Source organism: Topomyia yanbarensis, chromosome 1, assembly GCF_030247195.1.
Source record: "Topomyia yanbarensis strain Yona2022 chromosome 1, ASM3024719v1, whole genome shotgun sequence".
In the NCBI taxonomy this organism is placed as follows: domain Eukaryota; kingdom Metazoa; phylum Arthropoda; class Insecta; order Diptera; family Culicidae; genus Topomyia; species Topomyia yanbarensis.
In genome coordinates this window covers 174,999,682-175,021,605 of record NC_080670.1, presented here as the reverse complement: position 1 = coordinate 175,021,605, position 21,924 = coordinate 174,999,682, and the positions used below count along the sequence as shown (strand labels likewise).

The window sequence follows — 21,924 nt, the reverse complement described above, 5'->3', positions numbered from 1 at the left end:
CTACAACCATAACCATGCCCGTCCTTAACAGATGATCGTAAAATGTTTCGTCTCATAATCTCAATTGAGGAATTTCAGATTCCTCCAACAACGGCTTGTTGGCTTCGCTGATTGTGGTTTAGCAAGAACCGTGTGTGTCGGTGAATCCGAAGAAGTGCTCGGTGATAAAAATCTAACGAAAGACATTCCGACAGAGCATCACAGAATTTTTATGACTGCCGAAAGCCTGGGGAGTAATTCACCAGGGACACTCAAGAGAGGTAACGGGTATGAGAGTCTCCTTTGGGTTATCCAGAGTTTTCACTCGCCTGATATGGTCACTTTAAGTACTGGTGTTTCGTTAGCAGCGTCATGTAATCTCCGGGTGAGCGTTTTGGCAATACTCTGCTGGCGTTTTTCCCAATTTGGAAAGATTCTTTGTTTTCAGTCCGTGTCGTTTCTTGATCTTCTAGATGAAATTTTGGTCAAGTTCCGCTTGAAATTAGCAAACTACGCTCTCTCGTTTTCATTACGCGTTGTTTCCGGTTTTCGTCCTGCTTTTGCCTTGTGGTCCTACAACGCATTATTGAAATCTTTGAGACGATCGAATGATGTATATTTAGTAGTTTTCCCAAAGTGTGATGCGATTTTGCTTGTGGGCGAACCACATCCTTTCGCGAACGGTTGGTTGATTCTCTTCCATCTTGACCGGAATCTCACTGACATGACAACTGCAAAACCTGCGGATGTAAACAATACGCTTTAAAGAGAAACTACGCAAAATTTGGTAACTATGCAAGTTTTAATGCATTTCTTTTACATCAAAATAGAAATTTAGAATGTATTTTGCGTTGCGTGTGAAACGTCAAAACCCTGCAAGAAACAAGCTCTACATCCAATAAAAACATCGAATGAACGGGATCAACATAAGACGTTACTTGAATAGACTTTTCTACGAGGGAGTGCAAAGTTGATGCAAAAATGGAAATTAAATACATTTCTTCAAAATTGATGCAAATTTTTAATACATTCATAAAATTAGCTGCCCCTAGACTCACCCTTTATTACTGGGGTAACCGACATACGTTTCTGGGTGCGGCCACAGATAACAGACGTTTAGGCTAGAACAAAATTTCTTCAAAAACCTGTGTAAACTTTCAAATTGATAAACGTTGGAAATCCGTGTTTCACTATTGCCATCTTCGCAACTGTTTGCTACACGTGTTTGACAGCTGCACTCTAACTGCATTGTATCGATCACTGCGACATCTACAAACGTTTGCCAAACGTGTTTCAGACGCCTGATTTATTCGGAATTTCAGTAGCGGGTATTTACACACGATTCAAATCGAGCCTAAACGTCTGTTATCTGTGGTGCGGCTATGAGCCGCGGGAAACCTTGTCCACATCTAAAACTAGCGAAGAACCTATATGAAGTGCCGTACCGTGCGGCGGGCCGAGTCACCAAGGGCGTGAACCCTAGGGGGGATGCTGAAATTTGGAACTACTTTATAATGTATTTGGAATAAGTCATAAAATAAGGCACACAAAATTTTTGTTCACAAGTCGAACTGAAACCAGAAGCCAATGTAAAAACCAAAAGGGTGCAAAACTAAAATTCCACGAAAGGCTCCAGAAAACCATGCTACGGCGTTTCCAGTCCCATCCAGATTTATTCACAATAAATGGTGTTGTTCTCAATTTTAAAGTGTATACAACAATAAATAAATAAAGAGGCGAATGGCCCTAAGGCTCAAACTTCTATAATCGAAACAACATAAAAAATCGAGAAGGTGAAAATGTGAACATTGAAGTCTCCTCGGTGTCGGGAGGAGTTCCGCAATAACACAAAGTGGCCGGTTCTCAACCTAAGCCCACCCAGCCCTGTGCTAAGTTGAATCTCCGGGTGAAATGTTGATTTTTGATCCTGGAAGCGCCAGAAACTTCTCGTTTGATTTAGAATTACTAAGATCAGAAGTGGTTTTCTTAGACTTTACATCAGTACTTCCTCGAGCTGTTATAATAAATATGTTAAAAATTTCAGGGCCATTTCAAGGAAGGTGCAATAACAAGAGGATACCAGAGTCGCACTCTTCCGGAGCCAATAAATCGTAATATTTTTTCGTGGTGAATGGTGTACCTCTCTTCAGCTTTACTGCAAAAGAATGCATTAGCATTTTGTATACTGGACTGTTTTTGATCAGCATTCAAAATATATTTAAAAGCGTCTTATTATTACACAGCATTTTGAATGCACATCAACAGTAAAAAGATGGGTGGGTAATGTCTGCGACATAACCGGAGAGATGTAGAAGACATAAGGAACACGTTCTTCAAATATGTTGATACTCATTGGAATTTTCGGACAAAAGGTGATTTGGGCGAGGAATATTTCAAATTATTCTTTACAAAAATGATGGTGGTCCTGAAAAGGTACCAGTTTTGTTGGCGTTGTTGGCCTTGGTGAGGGAGATGGCTAACGATGAAATTAATTGTTAGCATGAGGAAGTCGCGTAGTACTGGCCAATGGAAGAACAGATAATAATTGATTCCTGAAAATCAATTTTTCTTTATTCATGTAAATTATACATACTTACAAATCTAACAGAAGATTCCTGATCATATTTCTGAATCATTAGTGCGAACATTGTGTAATTTGGTTAAGTACAATGAAAGTTACAAACTTTCCAAACTCGACCTTCTGTTCCTTCAGAAATATTGAAATGGGGTGTCTATATTAAACCGTTAGTCGTGGTCACAATAAAAAAAGATGGGTGGGTAATGTCTGTCACATAACCAGAGCGTCGTGATTTCAATTCGAGACGTTAATTTAAATCTAATAATATTCAACAGAATCACGTTTGAATGGGAAATTTTCAAATAATTCTCTATGGTAATAATGGTGGTTCTGAAAAGAACCTTTGGTATCGGCGTTGGTGTTGATGGTGATGCGCTGGATCGTTGGATATTTTTGGCATGATAGTTACGTGCCTAGCGAACTGTTTTGTAGCCTCGAACAAAACGACAAGACTGGCTTCTTCGGGTACCATTACGGCTGAACTTTATAAACTTAGCTCGACTTTGAAATCCTGCACAATCTCACGAATCAGACACTAGTAGAGCCATTTTGTTTGCTACTAGCACGGAGCTGCACAAAAAAATCATATGCAGTTAGTTCACGGGGGCTGCCAAAAAGCTTGAATAGAAGCATGCGACTTCAACGTTTCTCTTAAACACATGCAACAACACATTCGTTTTGGTAATACTGATAATAACAGTAGAAAGGAATGGAAAAGCAGTGCACGAAACGAGCGAGAGGATAATTTAATTTTTTTTTCCATGTGCAAGCTACTTCTTTCCACACAACGTATTATGTTGCTTGTTGAAAATTTGCTACACACCTTAAAATGAAAGTTTCAGTTTAACTCTCGCTAGAACACAATTGATTGGTCCTGAAAAGAACCGTTGCTTTTATTGTAATTTACGCCCACTCCCACAAACCGACCAAGTAGGCATCACTGGCTTCATTACGGCTGAGTTTTGTAAGCGTAGCTCGACTTTGAAGTAATACACAACCTTACGAACCAGACGCTGGAATGTTAGCCAGCGGATTAGTTGCTCCGTTGCCCTTTAGTTGGGGCGAAATACTAGCATGGCGATAGTTCCTGATCGGTAGTTGGTTGCGATGGGCCACCAGTAGCTGGGGCACTTTTGCGGACCGTAATCATCGCCAACTGCTTTCCTCCGGTGGACTGGCTGCTTGCTAGTGCTTGAACGAATACGAATGATGAGAAAAACCAACCGACCAATATTCATATATGAAAACACGAGAAAGCACTACTATCGCTCTCCCGCTCGTTTTCGTGCCATTCCTGTGCCTTTCCTTTCCGTTCGGCTACCAATACTAGCATAACCAAAACGAATATTCTGTCTTTCCATCGCCTTCAATCTAGTGGCCAGTGCTAGCAAACTTGCATGTTCAGTTTTTCAATAACAACATTCCAACAATATTTTCAAAGAATGTTGCAGATTTGAAAAGAAGGAAGGAGAAGATTTTCGCAAATTTAAATTCTTTTGTCTTATTTGTTAGCGCTGATAAAGGCTATTTAGTTTTCTACTAGCATGGAGCTGCACAAACAAATCGATTTATGCAGTTAATCAACGGAGGCTGCCAAAAAGTTCGAATAAAAGCATGCGACTAGTGTACTTTGCACGTTCTATATTTTATCAATACTAGAGAGGATCAATAAAATAATTCAAATTGTAATAGCGACATGCAATTGTGGCAACACTGGCCAAGAGATTGTGGGGGAACACGCACATTCGTTTTAGTTATGATGGTAGTAGCAGCAGAAAGGAATGGAAAAGCAGTGCACGAAAACGAGCGAGAGAGGATAATTTAAATTCTCTTTCTTTCTTTCCACACATCATATTTCTTATATAGCTTTCTGAAAATTATTTGTTATGCACCATAAAATGTAAATTTCAGTTTAACTCTTATTAGAACACAATTAATTGGTCCTGTAAAGAACCGTTTATTGTTTTATTGCGGGAGCATAATTCAGACGCACTCCCCGCGGACACGGTGAGCCCGTTTAACTCTTATTAGAACACAGATTAGTTTCTCTGTTGCCCTTTAGTTGGGGCGAAATTCTTGCAGGGCGACAGTTCCTGATCGGGTTGCGATGAGTCACCAGTAGCTGGGGCACTTTTTCCGCCGTCGTCATCGCCAACTGCTTTCCTTCGGTGGACTGGCTGCTTGCTAGTGCTTGAACGAATACGAATGATGAGAAAAACCGACCGACAGATATTTATATAATCGCGCTAATATGCACTACTATCGCTTTCTCGCTCGTTCTCGTGCCGTGCATGAGCCTTTCCTTTCCGTCCGGCTTCTAATGGCCTAACCAAAGGAATATGCCGTCTTTCCCCCACCAACTGCTCTCGTCAAGCAACCCAATGCGAATAATCATAAAACAAACATGTAGTGGACCTATATATAAACTTTTCATTATTTTATTGCTCGGTTGGTCCACGATTTTGACGGCTCTGTGCGGAATGGGCTGAAAAATTTCACTTTTCCGAGTCGTTTTCGAAAGATTTTTCAAAACACATTTTTTTGTTATTAGTGCATGTTATACATACTTCAAATTTTAATACAGCATAGAGGAACATATTTGCAACAAATTGGCCTAAAAATCAAATCATTCTGTTTAGTATGATAAAAGTTATTAACGTTCAAAATCTGACGCGGCGCCGCAGCCGATATTTTGAAACGGGACCCCTATATTGAAACCTTAAATGTATTCTACATTAAAAGAGTTTTGATGGCAGTGCAGTAATGTAGCCGTATATTTTGACAAAAGTTGTTTTTTAATAGCATTTTAAAAATAGTTGATGATTACGCTGTCGATCTCTACTTTCTAGGCGAAAATGTAAACACGGTAGTCATTTATGAAATTCTTTTTATCAGTAATAACATTTGCTTGCTTTAGATAGGCTATCACAATACTGCGACTAAATATTTCTGTGTCAGCTCTTTAAAATTGATTTTTTCCAGGCTAGTTTATTTATGCACGATCAAGAGACAAGAATACTTTCGTTTTTTGGTTGATATTTTAAGGTGATAATTATTTAAAAACGCATTTATTGCTAGGAAGTCGAATTGAAAAACAAATGGTATGTAACACCAAGAGGGCGCAAAACCGAAACCTCGCCAAGGGCGCCAGAAAAGTACGCCACGGCCCTGCCTATACGTATAGACTGCGTATTCAGTGTGCTCTTGTTGGTGGTAATTTTCATCAGAAGCGTTTTTGACAAGTATCTGGAAATACCCTGCTCAAGATAATGGCTGAACGAATTCAGTGGCAGTTGGTTGTTTGCTTTTTCGTTTTGTAATTCATCTAGTGGTGCAAGTGTGCCTTTCTCATTTCTCCAAACTACAAAATCCATCCCAGTGAACGCAAAGGCGGCTAGGCGGGTTTAACTAGATGCTACCGATTGGTAGGCTATTGAAATATTGTTCTAGTCCACCTGCCGTAACTTGCCGTTTACTGAAAAGGTAGTGTGGGATGGCTTCGCATCTATGCACAATGGCTCGCCAGTCACGAACTTGATGACCTACGTGTCGGCGCTTGAAACAAAAAAGACGTAAAGCACTGCAATCCAACAAAGCATCGAACGAAGTAGATCAGTCCCAATAATCCTGAATGCTGGCTTGTTCTGGTCCGTAGGTATTCCGGCTCCAGTGACACAACCGATTCTAGTTGGGATCATTTGTGTCAGGGCCATCCATAAATGACGTAGCATTATATGGGGGAGGGGGGAGTTTTGTATTTTGTGATGATGTGTGACGACAGGGGGGGTAGGGGGTCATGTCATGCTACGTAGCTTTTTTAAAGGGGAATAGGGGTTGACCTGATGTCACGACAATCTTACCCGTTTCATCTAACATCGTTTTTGATTTTTTTTAAATTTTTTACGGGGACAACGAGGGGGGTGAGGGTTACCGTCAAGCTACGTAATTATCAGGGGGTATATGGAATTTTGTGACGAAATGCTACGATGGGGGAGGGGGGTGTTAAAAATCACTCAAAAAATGCTACGTCATTTATGGATCATCCCTCACTGGAGCCGAAATACTAACTACAACTAGGACGAATTCCAGCTCATTTCCCGCTTAACTTTACTAGGGCGTAAGACGGCCGTTGAACGAATTATTCGGCGAGGGAGTAGAGTGTTAATACAAAAATACATTATTTTCGAATTGAATTTGTTATATCTTCGTAGAGGAATTATTTTAACAACGCGAGTGGGTTAATTTTAAAAGAAATTTAAATGTAAAAAGCTCTTCGATAATATAGGATATTGAGATAAAAATATTCTTAATTGTGAAAAAATACGAATTTGTATTTGATTGTGCTCTGACGCTTTTTGCGTAACTCTGCGTTATGAACTCTGTATTCAGTGAGCAGCAACTATATTATGATGCGTGACTCAGTGAGAAATTCACATTGTGTGGCGTGAGACGCGAGATATTTAGAAAGGAATCGGTAAAGAAGGGAGAACTTAGAAACAGAGAAACGTCAAAATTCCCATTAGAAAATTTGTTTTTGAAATCGTTGATCTGGTAGGTACCTTGGTTATAATTAAAAAATGCATGCATTTTTGTTTGCATTTATAGTTAATTAGTGTTAGCGTAAACTTGGCATTCCAAACTACTTTCAGATCAAGAAAGAAAGAAATTTTCAATTCATTCCGTACCCTTCCCAGCTTCGATAAAAGATCGCCTTAGCCAGCTAATTAAAATGACCGAAGTTAACTTTTCCGCCCGTGCCTACTGCAAGATTATGCTGCACGCTGCCAAGTATCCACATCTTGCCGTCAACGGGTTGCTACTGGGGGCGAAAGCAAGCGAGTCGCCTACCAAGGTGCTGGATGCCGTACCGCTGTTCCACCAGTGTCTGCACGTAACACCTATGGCCGAGATAGCACTGATCCAGGTAGAGGCCAAGGCTGCTCGAGAGGGACTGCAGATTATTGGTTACTATGCGGCAGCGGAGAACTTTTACGACAATAGTTTGGAGAAGGCTCCCGGTGCACGGATTGCCGACAAGATAGCAGAGAACGTGTCTGGTGCTGTATTTGGAGTGGTAAGCGAAATTAGTGGTGTCTCAATCATTTTTGGATCGAGAAGTGTACCTAATGTTAAATCACAGATGCACAAAACATTTTTCATATAATACGAACAATTAATTTTGCATTCCTTCCTTTTGGGCATTCCTTGGGATATGTTATGCTTACCCAGATTCTTAACAGAATCAGCATTAATTTTTCTTGTACAGACGGATGCCTAATCTATTCGACTAAAGTTGTCGATACTGTAACTATTGAATTGTCCATATTTCAATATTGTATTAACTCAGTCTAGTAGTTCGTTAGCATCTTTCGAACAATTGCTTTGTAGATCCAAGAATCTTAAAAACCAAGCATAGAGCTTAATTTGTTATCGGTACTATAATAGTTGTCACTGATGAGCGTAAATATGCTTTCCTGTTGGGTTCTAGGATCAAATGTTATCAACTTTTTATTTTCTCAGTTATGTTTCCAACTTTCCAGATCGACAACCGGGCCGTTTCGATAAACATGCGCTACCCGGCGCTCAAGGTTTGGCAGAACCGTGAATCCCGTTGGAGCAAGGTTCAGCGCTGTACAGTTGAGGACTCGAAGAACACTTTCGATGCTGTTAGCAGTCTCTTGCAGCGAGGTGCCATGAAGGAACTGAACGATTTCGACAATTATTTGGATAACACGGAAAACGATTGGAGCAATGCGCACCTGAATCGGGACTTGCCTCAAATTTTGTCTATGTATTGATGAAGTCGAATGGTGATCGGGCAATTTATGGGTGGTGCAGTTGTTTATGCCGACTAGAATCGTAATTAATTTTAAATATCAAGAAGTTATAATTTTACTTCGCTGTACCAAATATATCCTTGTTCCAAACAAAAATATCTTGCTGATATGGGAGTGTGGTGCTTTTACATACAAAAAGCATGACCGGCGTGGTGTGGGGAGGGGGTATAGGTAATGAACGGACAAAAGTGAGTCCACCTGGGTAGCATGTTATCAAATGAACTAAAGCTTACCTCAAACTTTTGAGTCTTATTAGCATAGACACTGCATTGTCATCTGCAAGCTGCCTTAGCGTGCAGGAATTGACAAGACATTCGTCAATGTCATTCACGTAAAAATTGTAGAGAAGAGAGCTTAGACGTGAGCCCTGGGGAAGTCGATGATCGGAACCTATGTAGCTAAACATTTATTTGCATGCATTTATTCAGCAAAAGGTTATAAATAGGTTGAGACATTTCTGTTCAGAGCAACGCAAGGCAATCGTTCGTCCCTGTGCCTTTGCGAAAGCCAAATCTACAGTAAGCTTGAACCCAATTTAAGAGGCGAAACAAGATTATTTTCTCGCATAACCCGTATACAGGAAACCGTTGCAATTGGTTGGTACTATTCGCTGTCGGAGGTTAAATAAATTCAACAAGCGTCTTTTGGCGAAGTCTGACAGATTATTTAACAAGCTAAATTTGCACGGCTTACATATACGTTTCTGTGAGTCGTGCTAAATTTGATTCTATCTGGCTCTGGGGCTATATAGTTACATGATAAGAGGGCAACTGAGAACTCCACCATCGAAAACAGTGTTTCCTTCGCGGTATTGTGAAGGGACGCGGAAGATGTTCTGTGCCGGGGCAGAATCTGGACAAACCTTGGCGAAATCGAATATCCAACGGTTTGCATATTCCACGCTCTCGTTAATACTGTTTCGAAGAGTGCTCATCGACGTTTCTCTTGTTAACCCGTTGACAAAACGGCGTCAGCGTCTGGCTTTCATTAAATTTTCATTCGCGTTTCTAATATCTAATATTTCTAATGTCGATAGCTAGCAGCTAACCCGTCGTTCCGGAGGGCTTTATACACTGCAGTTTTCTCCACGCATACGTCTGAGCACTCTTTGTCCCACCACGGGTTGGAAGATCGTTTTTGGGTGTTAACGTCGGGTACACGTTTCGTGTACCCGACTCGAGCTTGACTCGCGGTATCGAGAATCGAGTTGGACAAAAACTTATACTCTTCCTCTGGTGGAAGTACCTGTGTCGAGTCGATAGTTTTGGATATTGCAGCAGCGTAGCTCTTCCAATCAATGTTTCGTGTGAGGTCATACGAAACATTGATTGATTCCGTTGGTGATTGCGACTACAATCGGCAGGTGCTCACTACCGTGGGGATCAGATGTCACTTTCCCCTTGTAATCAAACCGTAGTGATGTCGAGCATAAAGGTGCACTTGCTTGCACTGGTGGTATAGAAATCCGTGTCATTTCCCCTGTGTTCAGAAATGTCATATTGAAGTTATCACATAGGTCTTGAATTGTCGAAGATCGGTTATCCTCGTATGGACAGCTCCACTCTATACCGTGGGAGTTAAACTCACATTGGAGAGTTTTCGGCATCTCATCATGGCACTATGAGGATTGTAAATAGAAGCCATGCGGAGATATCGTCCTTCGCTTGTCGTTTGACAACAATGCCTGGCGTCGAAGAGAGTTTGATTCGATTGAAGGAGTATCACTTTTTGATCCCTAAAAGTACCCCTCCACATGAGTCTTCTCGATCCGAGTGGATAATGTTGAAATCGTGGAAGTTATGGTTTATATTAGAAGTAAGCTAATATATAAGTAATGTTTCATATAGGGAAAATGCAAGACAACACAATTTCATTGTAAAACAGTGATCAGATCCATGATTCCGTTTAATAAGTCAGCCATCGATGGATACGATAGCTGCAAAGCAGTCAACTGTTTAAAAAAATTCTTACTGTTGGTAGAATAGCAACCAGCAAGCTTTTCAGAGGATCGGTCACGTTGAAAGCTGTGAATATCCAGTAACCATGTCAGAAAATTTAAGGAATCCCGTCTTAGGTTGAGTTTCTGACTGTAAAATAGGAGCGCTTGGGATTTATGATGCTCCGGGAAGTGCTGGGAACTCCTGGTTTCCTACTTCTAATTGATGAATGACTTCTATTTTGTACCCCTATTTAGGACAACCTAGGGCCGTTACGAGGAATTTCGGGCGGGCTCCTGATAGGCGGCCATTTTGTCCTAGCCAACATCTGCCTTTGTTAAAATAAAAGGTTTGTTCCAGTACATGGAAGTTACTCCCTGTTGCTCCGGAGCAAAAAATTCTTGCTCCTTTTCACTCCGGTTTGCCACCAGAAGAAGAAAAAAGAGAAGAAGATAGTACTGGAACGATTTTCTCCCTGTTTGCTCCGGAGCAGTGCTGCATTCGGTAACCGTAAACAGAAAACCTTCCTACACGGTCGCAAGTACTCATATTCGACTCTCTTTCCATATAAGTTCTCACACTGTGACAGCAACATTTAGTGGCAGTCATACTACGTGAGTGTCTTTGCGAAAAAAATGTTCTGTCTTTTCGCTCTTTTGTTCACTCAGTTTGACTGAAGCCTCTCGATGACAGTCAGTTTTGAAAATTATTGTCATTAAGCCTAGCAAAGGAAATTTTAAATTCTGCACGATGCAAGTCTTGACTTCAATATTACAGTTCAAATACATTACCTATTAAACATAATTGGTTTGGTTGCTAACCGAAAATTGTTTGAGAAATATTGTCTTTCATTTTCCGTCACCGTTTTGATAAGCGTTGCAAGCCGCGTAAATTGCTCATGTAATGTCATGTTTTATAATATAATATTCATTCTGTATTCTATGGGATTCCCTAATAACATAAAACTAACTTCTGTTTATTCGCAGTCTAGAGCACCCAATCACAGTAGGCAGGGGTAAAATGCAAGGAAATCAAAAGAATTATATGTTGTGTTTTGATCACGTTGATGTGTTCGGTTAGTTAAAAATATGCTCTGTCTGTTGATAAATATTTTTGCAGTAAACCAGGTCAAAAACCAACATGCATTACTACCAATTCAGGAGCATATAAGCTATAAGTACCTTTCAAGTTTAACTTTCAGTATGTAACTTATTTCGATCGAATTTAAGGTAAGTGCGAAGGGTCAATAAACACTGGTTAGTGATTGAATCGTATATGGTGATTATTTAGTGAATAAAAACTATGCTTGTTGAATTTGTGTGGTAGACAAAAAGGAAAGAGAAATCTTGAGCGTTTTTTCAAAACGTCATATCTGCAATGAGTTACTCTCTTTGTTTACTTTCTCTTCTGTTAATAATTCGGTCACTTTAACATTTATCCCTCAGTTCTTTGCATAATATGCTAGCTAAAACCACCGTCTTTCGATCTGTACTGTAAAATAAGTGAAAAGAGTTATAGTGACGCCGTAAAAATCGAAAGAGAAAGTATAAACAGAGAGTAACTCATTGCAGATATGACGTTTTGAAAAAACGCTCAAGAAATTATCATTGTGTTGTCACTTGACTCAGCTGTCTGCGTCCCGTCAATTTTTTTCTCACTCTCCCTCGTCACCGGTCGTTGGTACTCACTATGCTCAGTTTTTGTTGCTGAAGTTCTCTCAACTGAAAAAGACGATCAGTTTGATTTGTGACCGAAGCTTTGCGTACGTTTTGATGAAAAAGTGATAGTCATGATTTTGTGCAACTCTGCTCCGGAGTGCTTCCAGTTTCTCCTGGTACTGGAACAAACCTAAAAACAACCGAATGCAATAGCACGGACGACATGGGCCTAGAAGCGGCTAGGCCCCTCCTCATATGTTGACTACTGTCAAAACTCAAAGTTCTAAGTCTGCATACAGTCGTGATTCGCTGGTTGGGCCATAGCCTTGTCCAACTTAGGGCATGTTCAGGAGCGTTTTATTTTGTATGGGAGTTTCAAAGTAGAACTGAAACTGAAACATTCACATCCCCAACAGAGCGTTTTGTTTTATAATTTCGAACAGTTTTGTTTCAAAATTTAAAACTATTATACGAACTCGTTCTATTTGTTGCTGATTTTAAAACACGTTTAGAACTGTGTTTTAAATACATGCAAAGTTTTCAGCACAGACACTTAGACCCGATAGGCTGGGGGAAATATATTTGAATGCAGTAACGCTGAATGAATGGCGAGAACTGAATAGAACATCCGGTGAAACTGCTGCTGGGGACAGCAAGTTCTAGTTTTAAAATTTTTAGTTTCATATAGTAGAACTGTCAAAATTATGAATCTAGAACTGAAACACTCCTGAACATGCTCTTAGAGTAAATGTGTAAATGCATCTGTTCACATCTCTAAATATTGTCAGATTGATTGTCAAAGTTAATTTGACACGAAATTTTGACGTTCAATGCTTTTTAGTTAGACAATGGTCCAAGGGTGGCCAGATCTACCGATTTATCGGTAGTCCTACCGATTTTGGTCTTCCCTACCGATTCACAGACGACCAAGGCAAAACTACCGATATTTTGTTATTCCTACCGAAAACTACCGATTTTTTATTGATTTTGGACACATCCCCATAAAAAATCCTCCCGATTTTCCCACCGATTAAATCGGTTTTGGTCGGCTGAATCGCCCGACTTTGAAATCGACGAATTTATAGTTTGTTGCACCGACGCTTATGAGAGTTTAACATGAGTGTCTGTCGACGCAACACCAGATGAAATAGGTTGACGAAATGTGTCGAAATCTGTTGATGGAAAACGATTCCTACTCAATATTCATTTTTGGGTTGGATTTGGTCTGAGATCTGTGTTGTCAGTATTTTACAATTCTATGTCAACACTACACGCCACCGAAAAACTACCCAAAAATTCAGTACTTTTGACTCCATTCCATTTAACTACGGCAAAAATAATAACTTAACCTTGAGTTTAATTTACTTAAATTTAAGTTGAATTTACCTAATTTTAAGTATACCCCAAACAACTCAAAAGTACCTTACTGCACGGAAGATCTCGACTGAGTCGAATCTCTCGTTTTGTTTTTGACAACACTAATAGGTGCGAAAGCGACGCACAACTCAAAAGTACCTAAATTTAAGTTAAAAGAACTTATTCTGTAGGTTATTTTCTGGTAGCGTGTACGTTTTTGGGACAACAACCCGGCCTACCGATAACTACCGATAAACTTTTAGTGACCCTACCGATATTGAGGAATTCTATCTGGCCACCCTGGCCAACTAAAAAGCGGTCAAGTTAAAAAGTGTCCAACCAGCGAATCACGACTGTATTTTATTAGCACACTATTGAAAAATTCGTAAGTACAATAAATAGGGAAAACATATGCAATTTTCACAAATTTGCGCAAGACTTTCCCTAACACGGACCTCATCTCGACATTCATAAGCGTCCTACACAATTCATCGCTTGATATAAAAGGAATATTTTTGACCGAATTCCTTCATTGCCATGCCTGCTCTGCTGGCAGAACCGGTTAGCTTATCGCTACTGTTGCTTGTTGGATAGCTGTTAGATCTTTCATTTGACGCGGGCTACGGAAGGGGAACGTTTGTATGTGTGTGTGGAAGGATTTTGTTCGCAGTTCCAAATGACGATGGCGGAACAGCAGTGAGATGGCGAATTGCTGATTTCTACCGTGCGTATGAGTCATGCAGGCAAGGCTCACCGTTCCATAGGATTCTCGTCCTCTATCACAAGACAGCTATCAGCATACCGTCCTTATTAGGACGAATAAATAATGGAAAAAGAATTCAATTAGAAAATTCCTTTTGTTATCTTGTATTAAGTTTGCGCTTGTAAATTCTGTACCTTTACCAGTGAATCATAATAGAAGCAAATATTCTTCAAAATAATCTACCAACCCGATGGTTTCTGAAAAACCTTTAAGAAAATAAGTAAGTGTTGCAACCGTACCACTAAACGAAAGCCACACCAAAACGAATGATGAAAATGTTTTTATTTGTCGTACAAAAGGTTGGTATTCCATCTGCACCAAAAAGTTGATAAGAGAGATCGCCTTGCAGAAGCGAATCGCCGGCAATGTTCGAATTGTTTCATAAGATTCTCATTCTGTATCACCAAACATTGTTATCTGCAAACGTTCGTTTAGTTCTTATTAGGACGAATACATAATGGAAAAAGAATTTAATTAGAAAATTCCTTTTATTAATCATAATATAAGCAAATATTCTTCAAATCAATAATCTATGAACCCGAAGGGTTTTGCAAAACCTTCAAGAAAATCAGTGAATGTGGCAACTCTGTCACTAAGCGAAAATTATACCATTAAGGATAATGAAAATATTTTTGTTTATTATATAAAAGGTGGGGCTTCCATCTACATCGCAAAGTGGATTAAAAAGCTTACCATGTTACACATGTTGTCATTTTACATGAGCTGCCAAAGAGGGACGTTCATCTGCAGACTGCGTGTACTAGAACGATTTTGTAAATCGTACTTTCCAACGATGATGGTACAACAGAAGCAATATTGCGAATTGCTGTTTTATAGCATGTGCATGAGCCTTGGCGGCAAGGTTCGAATCGTTTCATAGGATTCTTGTCATTAATCACAAGACAGTTATCTGCAAAACGTTTTTATTAGAACGGATATGTAATGGAACAAGAATTGAATCAAAAAAAAATTTATTACCTTGTCTTAAATGTGTGCTTGTTAATGATCAATTCTGTATCTTTTACCAGTGAACAATAACATTAAAAGTAACAACGTAATGCGTGTGTGCTCTGAAAAATAATGCAATATTGATACGATGAAATAAATTCGCGCATGGTGTTCGCTAGTCATGCTGCATTTTCAATGTAACAATGGCCGTGTCTTGTACACAATCTTCCAATTTTTTTATTGACAATATTCTGGTCTCGTGCAGGGTCCGCTTAAAGCTTTTATACAAAACGTTATATCTAACAATGAGAAATTATCTTGGTTTACTTGCTCTTTCGATTTTTACGATTATAGCACTTTTCACTTATTTTACAGTACAGAATCGAAATACGGTGGTTTTGACTATTCTTCAAAGAATTAAGCGATAAATGTTAACGCTACCGGATGCACTTAAAACACCAGATGCTATCGCTGCGGTTGCAATCCGGAAAGTTACAGGGTCATATTCTTCGGTTTGACTCATTTGACCGCTTGGTTAGTGACGCAATTTGCCATCTGCTAATTACTCTTGGGCAATCTTACTCAACGGTTCTGGTTCCATGTGCAGTTGTGTTAGTGCGAGATTGAGGTTAAATCGGGTGGAATTTTCGCCAAATGAGGTTAAATCAGACGATGAATTGAAAACATCGCGTTAGATGTATGTTGTCTATACACATTGCAACTGTGTTGGTATCCTAGACGTCAAATAAGTCAATGCCCGAAGACAATTTAATCTGGAGTGCGTCGCGGTACAGGTATGCAATTATTCTCACCAAAACTGGAGATAGCGGTATTTTCGGGGTAGAAAACAAAGGCAAAAGGAGGTAAAAGAAGAAGTAGTTACGTTTTGGATGTCAGGAAGAAGAACAAGATATCTGAATGCCCAAATATACAGCAACAGAAGAAGAACTCTAAGGGATAAGAAACAGTTCAAAGCAAATTTGGCAGATGACGGACGATCGTGTGAATCGGGATTCGGTTGCTGTACTAAAAGCCGAATTATCCAAAAATAACCAGCAAATTTCGCGCCTCGTTAGAAAGGTTTGAACAGCTACTCCAGTCCGGCCAAATTCCTGTACCACTCGACCACCTCAGAAACGTCGTCGCGACTCGCGAGGATGGTCCTGATCCAAGCAATATTCTTGTTGACGGTCGAAAGCTAGTCGATAATAGCAACATTGTTACAGTTCCACCTCCCGCACCGTTGCTCTAGCTGTATCTTTCCCGCTCTCATCCCAACGTTAGCAAGGAGGTTGTCGAAAAAGGTATAGACGCCAGTACTTTGAACTTCATATCCCTCAAAATTGGAATTCACCCAATGTACCGTAGTGCAGCTCTTAACCCATAACCGTACTCAGAACATCTGGTACCCGCCGTCTAATGTTCCTCCGCCGCCAGAAGAAGCATGTCCTTCTCTAATGCAACCCGGCCCATGAATGGCCCTGCAGAGTACTCCGCAACCGTCCCGTTCCTGCTCTCCGCATCGCGCCATCGGAGTTGAACGCAAACTGAGGCGCACCACAGTTGGCACTATGGAAGCCCTCGATCCCCCGCCACAGTCGAGCAATTGCAGTCAGCGATCATCAGTCGTCCCGTTCCTGTGTGTGGGACGGGTGAAAAGGTATTCCAACCAGCCACAAATGGCAGCTATACATCTGATCCGAAGACATCAAGCGCTGATGTATTCTTCGCTTCCAGCCATTTGCATTTTGCTCCGACATCTTGTGACCAGATATCAACCATGTATCTCGCCGAGGATGATCGTCGTTTTCTGGGTCGCGACGCAGTTGATTCGGGATGGCTTCCAACGCGCTCAAAACGGCAACATGGCTTCGCTCAGTGCTGAACTTGATCCGTCCAACAACATCGAGGTTTACTACCGAAATGTTGTTGGCTTAAATTCATCAACGGGCAGCTATTTGCTCGCAACCACGGGCTGCAGTGGCTCGACAACCGTACTCTGTCTCGCCAGGTGTTTGGTTCAACATTTAATGTCTTCCGCTGTGATCGCAATGCCCTCAACAGCCACAAGACATCAGGTGGTGGTGTACTCATCGCCCTTCGCCACGGTATAAAAGCCCGAGTGATCAACGATGAGCGGTGGGCGAGCTCCGAGCAAGTGTGGATATCAGTGAAACTTGTCGATCGCAATCTGTTCCTGTGTGTTGTGTACTTTCCACCTGACAGAATTCCAGCCTGATCGATGTACATCTTTCTTCCGTTTCTTTCATTACCTCAATCGCTGCCCCGTCTGATGATATTGTTATACTGGGTGACTTCAACTTACCTGGCTTGACATAGCGCCAGGCAAGTAATAAATTGCTACGACTGGATATCGAAAAATCTGCGCTTATCAACAATGCCAACTCCACCACAACTATAAAGAGCAGACACCCCTTTTTAGACACAAGCGAAACGTCGAGCGCTGACTGAAATTTAAGCCTACATCGTTCTGGAAGTATGTGAACAAGCAGCGAAAAGAATCCGGTTTACCATCTTGTATGTCATTTAATGGAGTTGTAGGCTTCGACACTAAGGAAATTTGTCAACTGTTCTCCGACAAATTTTCAAGCGTTTTTTCCGACGAGAGCCTTCTACAACAGCAAGTTGTTGCTGCCGCCAATCTAACTCCTTCTCTAGGTCGAACCATCAACCGAATTTATGTCGATAATACTACCATTTTGCAGCAAATTTCAAGCTCCCCGGACCTAGATGGCGTCCTAGCGGATTGCAAACCGATGCTATTATCATGGATCTATCTGCGGTCTTCGATAAAATCAATCATGATATTGCAATAGCGAAGCTGAACAAACTCAGAATTCATGGACAACTTCTACGCTGGTTGCGCTCGATAAAAGGCAACTTCAAAGTAGAATTAAAGACTGTCTAACTGCAGCATTCTTCGCTACATCCGGCATCCCACAAGGAAGTCATCTCGGTTCAGTAATATTCCTCCTCTACTTTAATGACGTCAATATCAAGTTGCAAGGACCACGCATTTCTTTCGCTGATGACATATTTTTTTTCTTCGATAAATACGGGATAAAACCGATGCCAAGTCTCTTCAGAGTGAACTGGAGAGCTTCAGTACGTGGTGTGATCTAAACAGAATGGTTTTAAATTCGAGTAAATGGTCAATCGTTACGTTCACGCGGAAACGCCATCTGATTCAGTTTGAGTACCATTTCTTAGACTCGGGCATTCCAAGACACTCAAGGATCTCGCAGTCATCATGGATTCGGCACTAACGTTCAAAGCACATACTTCATACATCGTGGATAAGGCATCAAGACATCATGGGTTCATACGCATACTGTTTAAAATCACTCTATTGCGCACTGGTTCGCTCAATACCAGAATATTGTTCTGCTGTTTGGAATCCGTACAACCGACGAAAAACAAAAAAAATGCGCCAGATGTTGTCCTAATTGTTTAAATTAAAATACGTTTTCACACTAGCGGCATCTGTATAATGGTTCGCATGATAGATTAAGAAATTCGATAAAGCAACAGTACACAAAATCCAAAGTGTATCGACGTTGTACCAGGTATGCTAGAATGAACAAGCTTTTTCTTACCTTTTGTATGCACTATTTCACAAAACTGTTCGTTAAAAGAACAAAAAGTGTATTCTGCATTTTCAACGAAGTCTGAATACTATTTTGATGCATATTACCACTATATACGCAGCTGAGGGAATTGCACATCTTCTATAATATCAATATACTTATCGAGAAGCCTGCCGTTATTCAAACATGTCGATCTGTCGCATTTTGGCAGTAGCGATCGCTTCATTCCCAGGCATTGTAATTCTCTCTCACTCACGCGAGAAGTAGCTAATCCGATGTCCAACTTTTCCGGGGTAAGATGAGTCGCAAAATTCTCCGTCTCCAGCGTGAGAATGATTTTCCGGATAAAATTTATTTGACTTTTTCCTTCTCACCGGAGAAGGTGATAAAATTTTAATTTCGTGGAAATCAATTAAAACTTCAAAAAATACATTTAATTACAAAGAAAAGAGGCAAAGAAGTATGATAGACTTGTTTTTTCGTGTTTTGGAATAACGACAGCAAAGCAGCGAACGCAAAAAGGATACCGCGATAAACTCGTTCACTCATTCTCCGGCCGTTTTATTTATCCGTAGAAATAACACGTTGTATTTATCCGGAGAAGTTGTGTGAGTGCCAATAACTTTTCGTGTGAAAATGTGAGTTTTTATTGTCGCAGTAGCAAACTATCCGGACGCATTTACTCATATGAGCGATAAATGCAGTGCCTGATCGTCGACTTTAAAGCACTATGCCATATGCAATGGATGGATCGATAGATACGAAGTACGTATGCAGGGAGTCTGGAGAATGGCGATCTTAGAGAGCTATGATTTAGACAGTCATATTTGGAAACAGCACCCTGAATCTTCCCCGTGATATAACTGATAACTTTCTGTCGTTTTTAAATGACAGTAGCATGTAGCAACTAGCCTCCAGCCGACGCTACTGTCTTCAAACCCACTTGCAGCAATCGGTATACTAACCTTCCGTGCAAACGTGAATACAATGGTAATTCAAGTATACGAAATTGAGTGCGATGGTGATTTGTAACGTATTTTATTCTGATGTTTGCACAGGTTCTTCATAAAAAATTGTTTTAGATGCTATGTAATATTATAAACAAGGTAGAAGTATGCTTGTTTTTAACAGCATGGGCGATTTGTTTCACAATTAATAATAGCACAGTACTTAGTATACGAATATTTTTGTTTATTGTTTAAAATTACATTCTTTCCGGATGCTCAGACAAAAATATGATTGGACAACTTTCAAGTAGTTGCTTTAAATAGTACCAAGGCTACAAATTTGTTTCTTATATCTTGAATGTTCTTGATTTGTTCAATACATCATATTGTCATAAAATTAGAATAATTTTTCCTAACTGGTTTCACCTTTGATCAGTATTATTGAACCAAAAAGGAAGAAACAACGAAATGCACTTCATAGAATCATAATAGGAAAATAAAGAAAGAGAGAGGCTATTCCACAGTTTTGTCTCCTTCCGCCACGAGCCTGTTTGGCGACGGACAACTGAGGAAAAATTTTCAGAAGATGGAAAAATCTCACTGCACCTAGGAATCCTAACTATACCCGGGTTGGATCCGTCTAAGGTTTCAGCGCAAACCGGGATCGTCCAAGGCGGCTGGTTAGCGATTTTGCTCCGCCATTATCACTGTTCGTTTCTTCGCTCTGCTCCGACGGTGCTGCGTTTTGTTCGGTTTCTTTCCGGACTGGTCCGAAGCGGCGCCCTTTCGGTACTGCAATGGGATAATGTTGACATGATAGAGAAGAAGAGATGAGCCAGCGTAGAAAAAGAGAAAGAAATAGGGATGGAATCAGCGGTAAGAGTTTGTTTCAGGAGGGGTAGTTCGCGGATAATGGGTAGTGTTATTGGTGACAGTATTCCAGTCGAGAATCCAGTGGTCAAAAAGAAAACATTCGATGAAAATTAGAGGAAAGATACATGAAATTCGTAACAGTAGCAGTTGATAAAAAAGAGTGAAAGAAGGAGATATAGAAAAGAATAAAGATTAATGGTTTAAATTACGTTTCGTTAAAGCAAAAACAACATTATCTGCAATTTTACCGATTGCTGGCGCCTTGGCAGACTTGGCAGGGGCGGAGGCCGGTATTTCTTCGTCGTCGTACACCTTCTCTTTCGGTGGAGCTGAGGGAGAGTAGTCAAAAATAGAAATTCGCTATTAGTAAGTTTTTGGATTAGTCTTCAAATTTAAAAACCAGAAATTTTATTTTGAAAGTATTATTGTTTTCATAATTTTTCATTATTTGATTCATTCCTGCTGCTATAGTAGTTTTCCTGGTTGCTCTGGTCTTATTTCCCTGTTCTTAATCAGCCACGGCAAGCATTCGGCTCCTAGCTCCATGATTCTTAAAACGCGAATACAGATTGTCGATTTCTTCGGAATGGTGTACTGATTTATGCGCAAATGTGAATGCTTAATTCTCTGGAAAAAAACTTGCCAGTATTCCGAAAGAAAAAGGAAATTTGTGCTGAAAAAATCAATCAGTCTACTTCTATACCGCTCTACTACCGGTCATTTCACGCCTTTCAAATCGTTGAAACGCGACAAGTGTGCCTGTCGAAGGAAAAGTGCAAGCAGCAAAAATAAAATGGATTTAGTTAGAGATAAACACCAAGTCGACACTCGACCCGACTGTGTGGTAAACTTGTTCAGGCTCGAGACGAGCGCGAAATCCATAATGGACTTATACGCAGAACCGGTTTTGCACGGCCGTATTACCATAGTAAGTGTGCCAAAAACACGCGGGTTCGCCATGCTATCGATTGTAAGCCACGCTATCCGTCAGATGAGGTGTTGACAAAATTGCGAAGGAGGGACAGAATCCAAATTTTTTAATCTTGAGCTTGAGATTCGCAATGTCATTAAAAATGTCAATCAATTGTTATGCAGAAACCAATGAAAACGAATGTGATGAAATAGTGCCATTTAGGCGGTAGAAGATCGATCACAGAATATGCACCCCCAACCTCGGCAATTATTTAGATTTTTATCCTTGAAGAAGACCGCTCCTCCAAATCTAGGTTAATCGTACTCATCCGAGTTGGCAAAATTACTCCAAACCACAAGAAAATGTCAATATCAAGTCCTTCTGCGGTGCAGCAGCTATTACATCCACATCGGAACCGGTTCGGAACGGCCCAAATTCTCTGTGTATAGCTGAAGCCGGCCAACCAACTCGCCAAGGCTCGTGTTGAAAAAACGATAAAAACGTGGTCGCAGATTTCGTCACCCGCG

The 21,924-nt window shown here is 40.4% G+C and overlaps 2 protein-coding genes across 8 annotated transcripts in view; one reads left to right on the top strand and one right to left on the bottom strand.

Moving 5' to 3' along the window:
• Positions 1 to 7,007: 7,007 nt before the first annotated feature.
• On the top strand, positions 7,008 to 8,490 carry LOC131681874 (ER membrane protein complex subunit 8/9 homolog). Of its 3 annotated transcripts, none has more exons than XM_058962962.1 (3): positions 7,008 to 7,108; positions 7,207 to 7,631; positions 8,098 to 8,490. In XM_058962962.1, exons 2-3 carry the CDS (start codon positions 7,287 to 7,289, stop codon positions 8,353 to 8,355), a joined length of 603 nt encoding a protein of 200 aa, XP_058818945.1. In that variant the 5' UTR covers positions 7,008 to 7,108; positions 7,207 to 7,286; the 3' UTR covers positions 8,356 to 8,490. The 3 variants fall into 3 exon arrangements, with proteins under 3 accessions (XP_058818945.1, XP_058818954.1, XP_058818934.1); XM_058962971.1 differs by having other exon boundaries at positions 7,045 to 7,108; positions 7,252 to 7,631; XM_058962951.1 differs by lacking the exon at positions 7,008 to 7,108 and having other exon boundaries at positions 7,186 to 7,631.
• Positions 8,491 to 19,834: 11,344 nt separating this feature from the next.
• Positions 19,835 to 21,924, bottom strand: part of LOC131681847 (uncharacterized) — a 33,721-nt gene continuing 31,631 nt past the window's right edge. For 4 of the 5 annotated variants that reach the window (XM_058962904.1, XM_058962921.1, XM_058962913.1 and 1 more), the window contains exons 5-6: positions 20,694 to 20,813; positions 19,835 to 20,403 (exon numbers count right to left, since the gene is read on the bottom strand). In XM_058962904.1, coding sequence (XP_058818887.1) covers positions 20,252 to 20,403; positions 20,694 to 20,813 — 272 coding nt within the window. In that variant the 3' untranslated portion in view covers positions 19,835 to 20,251. The remainder of the gene's footprint in view (positions 20,404 to 20,693; positions 20,814 to 21,924) is intronic. The other variant, XM_058962938.1, reaches the window with a different exon arrangement.

Bases quoted from the DNA above. Each gene is read 5' to 3' on its own strand.
- LOC131681874 (XM_058962962.1), top strand. From the start codon at position 7,287: ATGACCGAAGTTAACTTTTCCGCCCGTGCCTACTGCAAGATTATGCTG. The intron at 7,632-8,097 runs GTAAGCGAAATT...CCAACTTTCCAG, and splicing joins CTGGTGCTGTATTTGGAGTG to ATCGACAACCGGGCCGTTTC.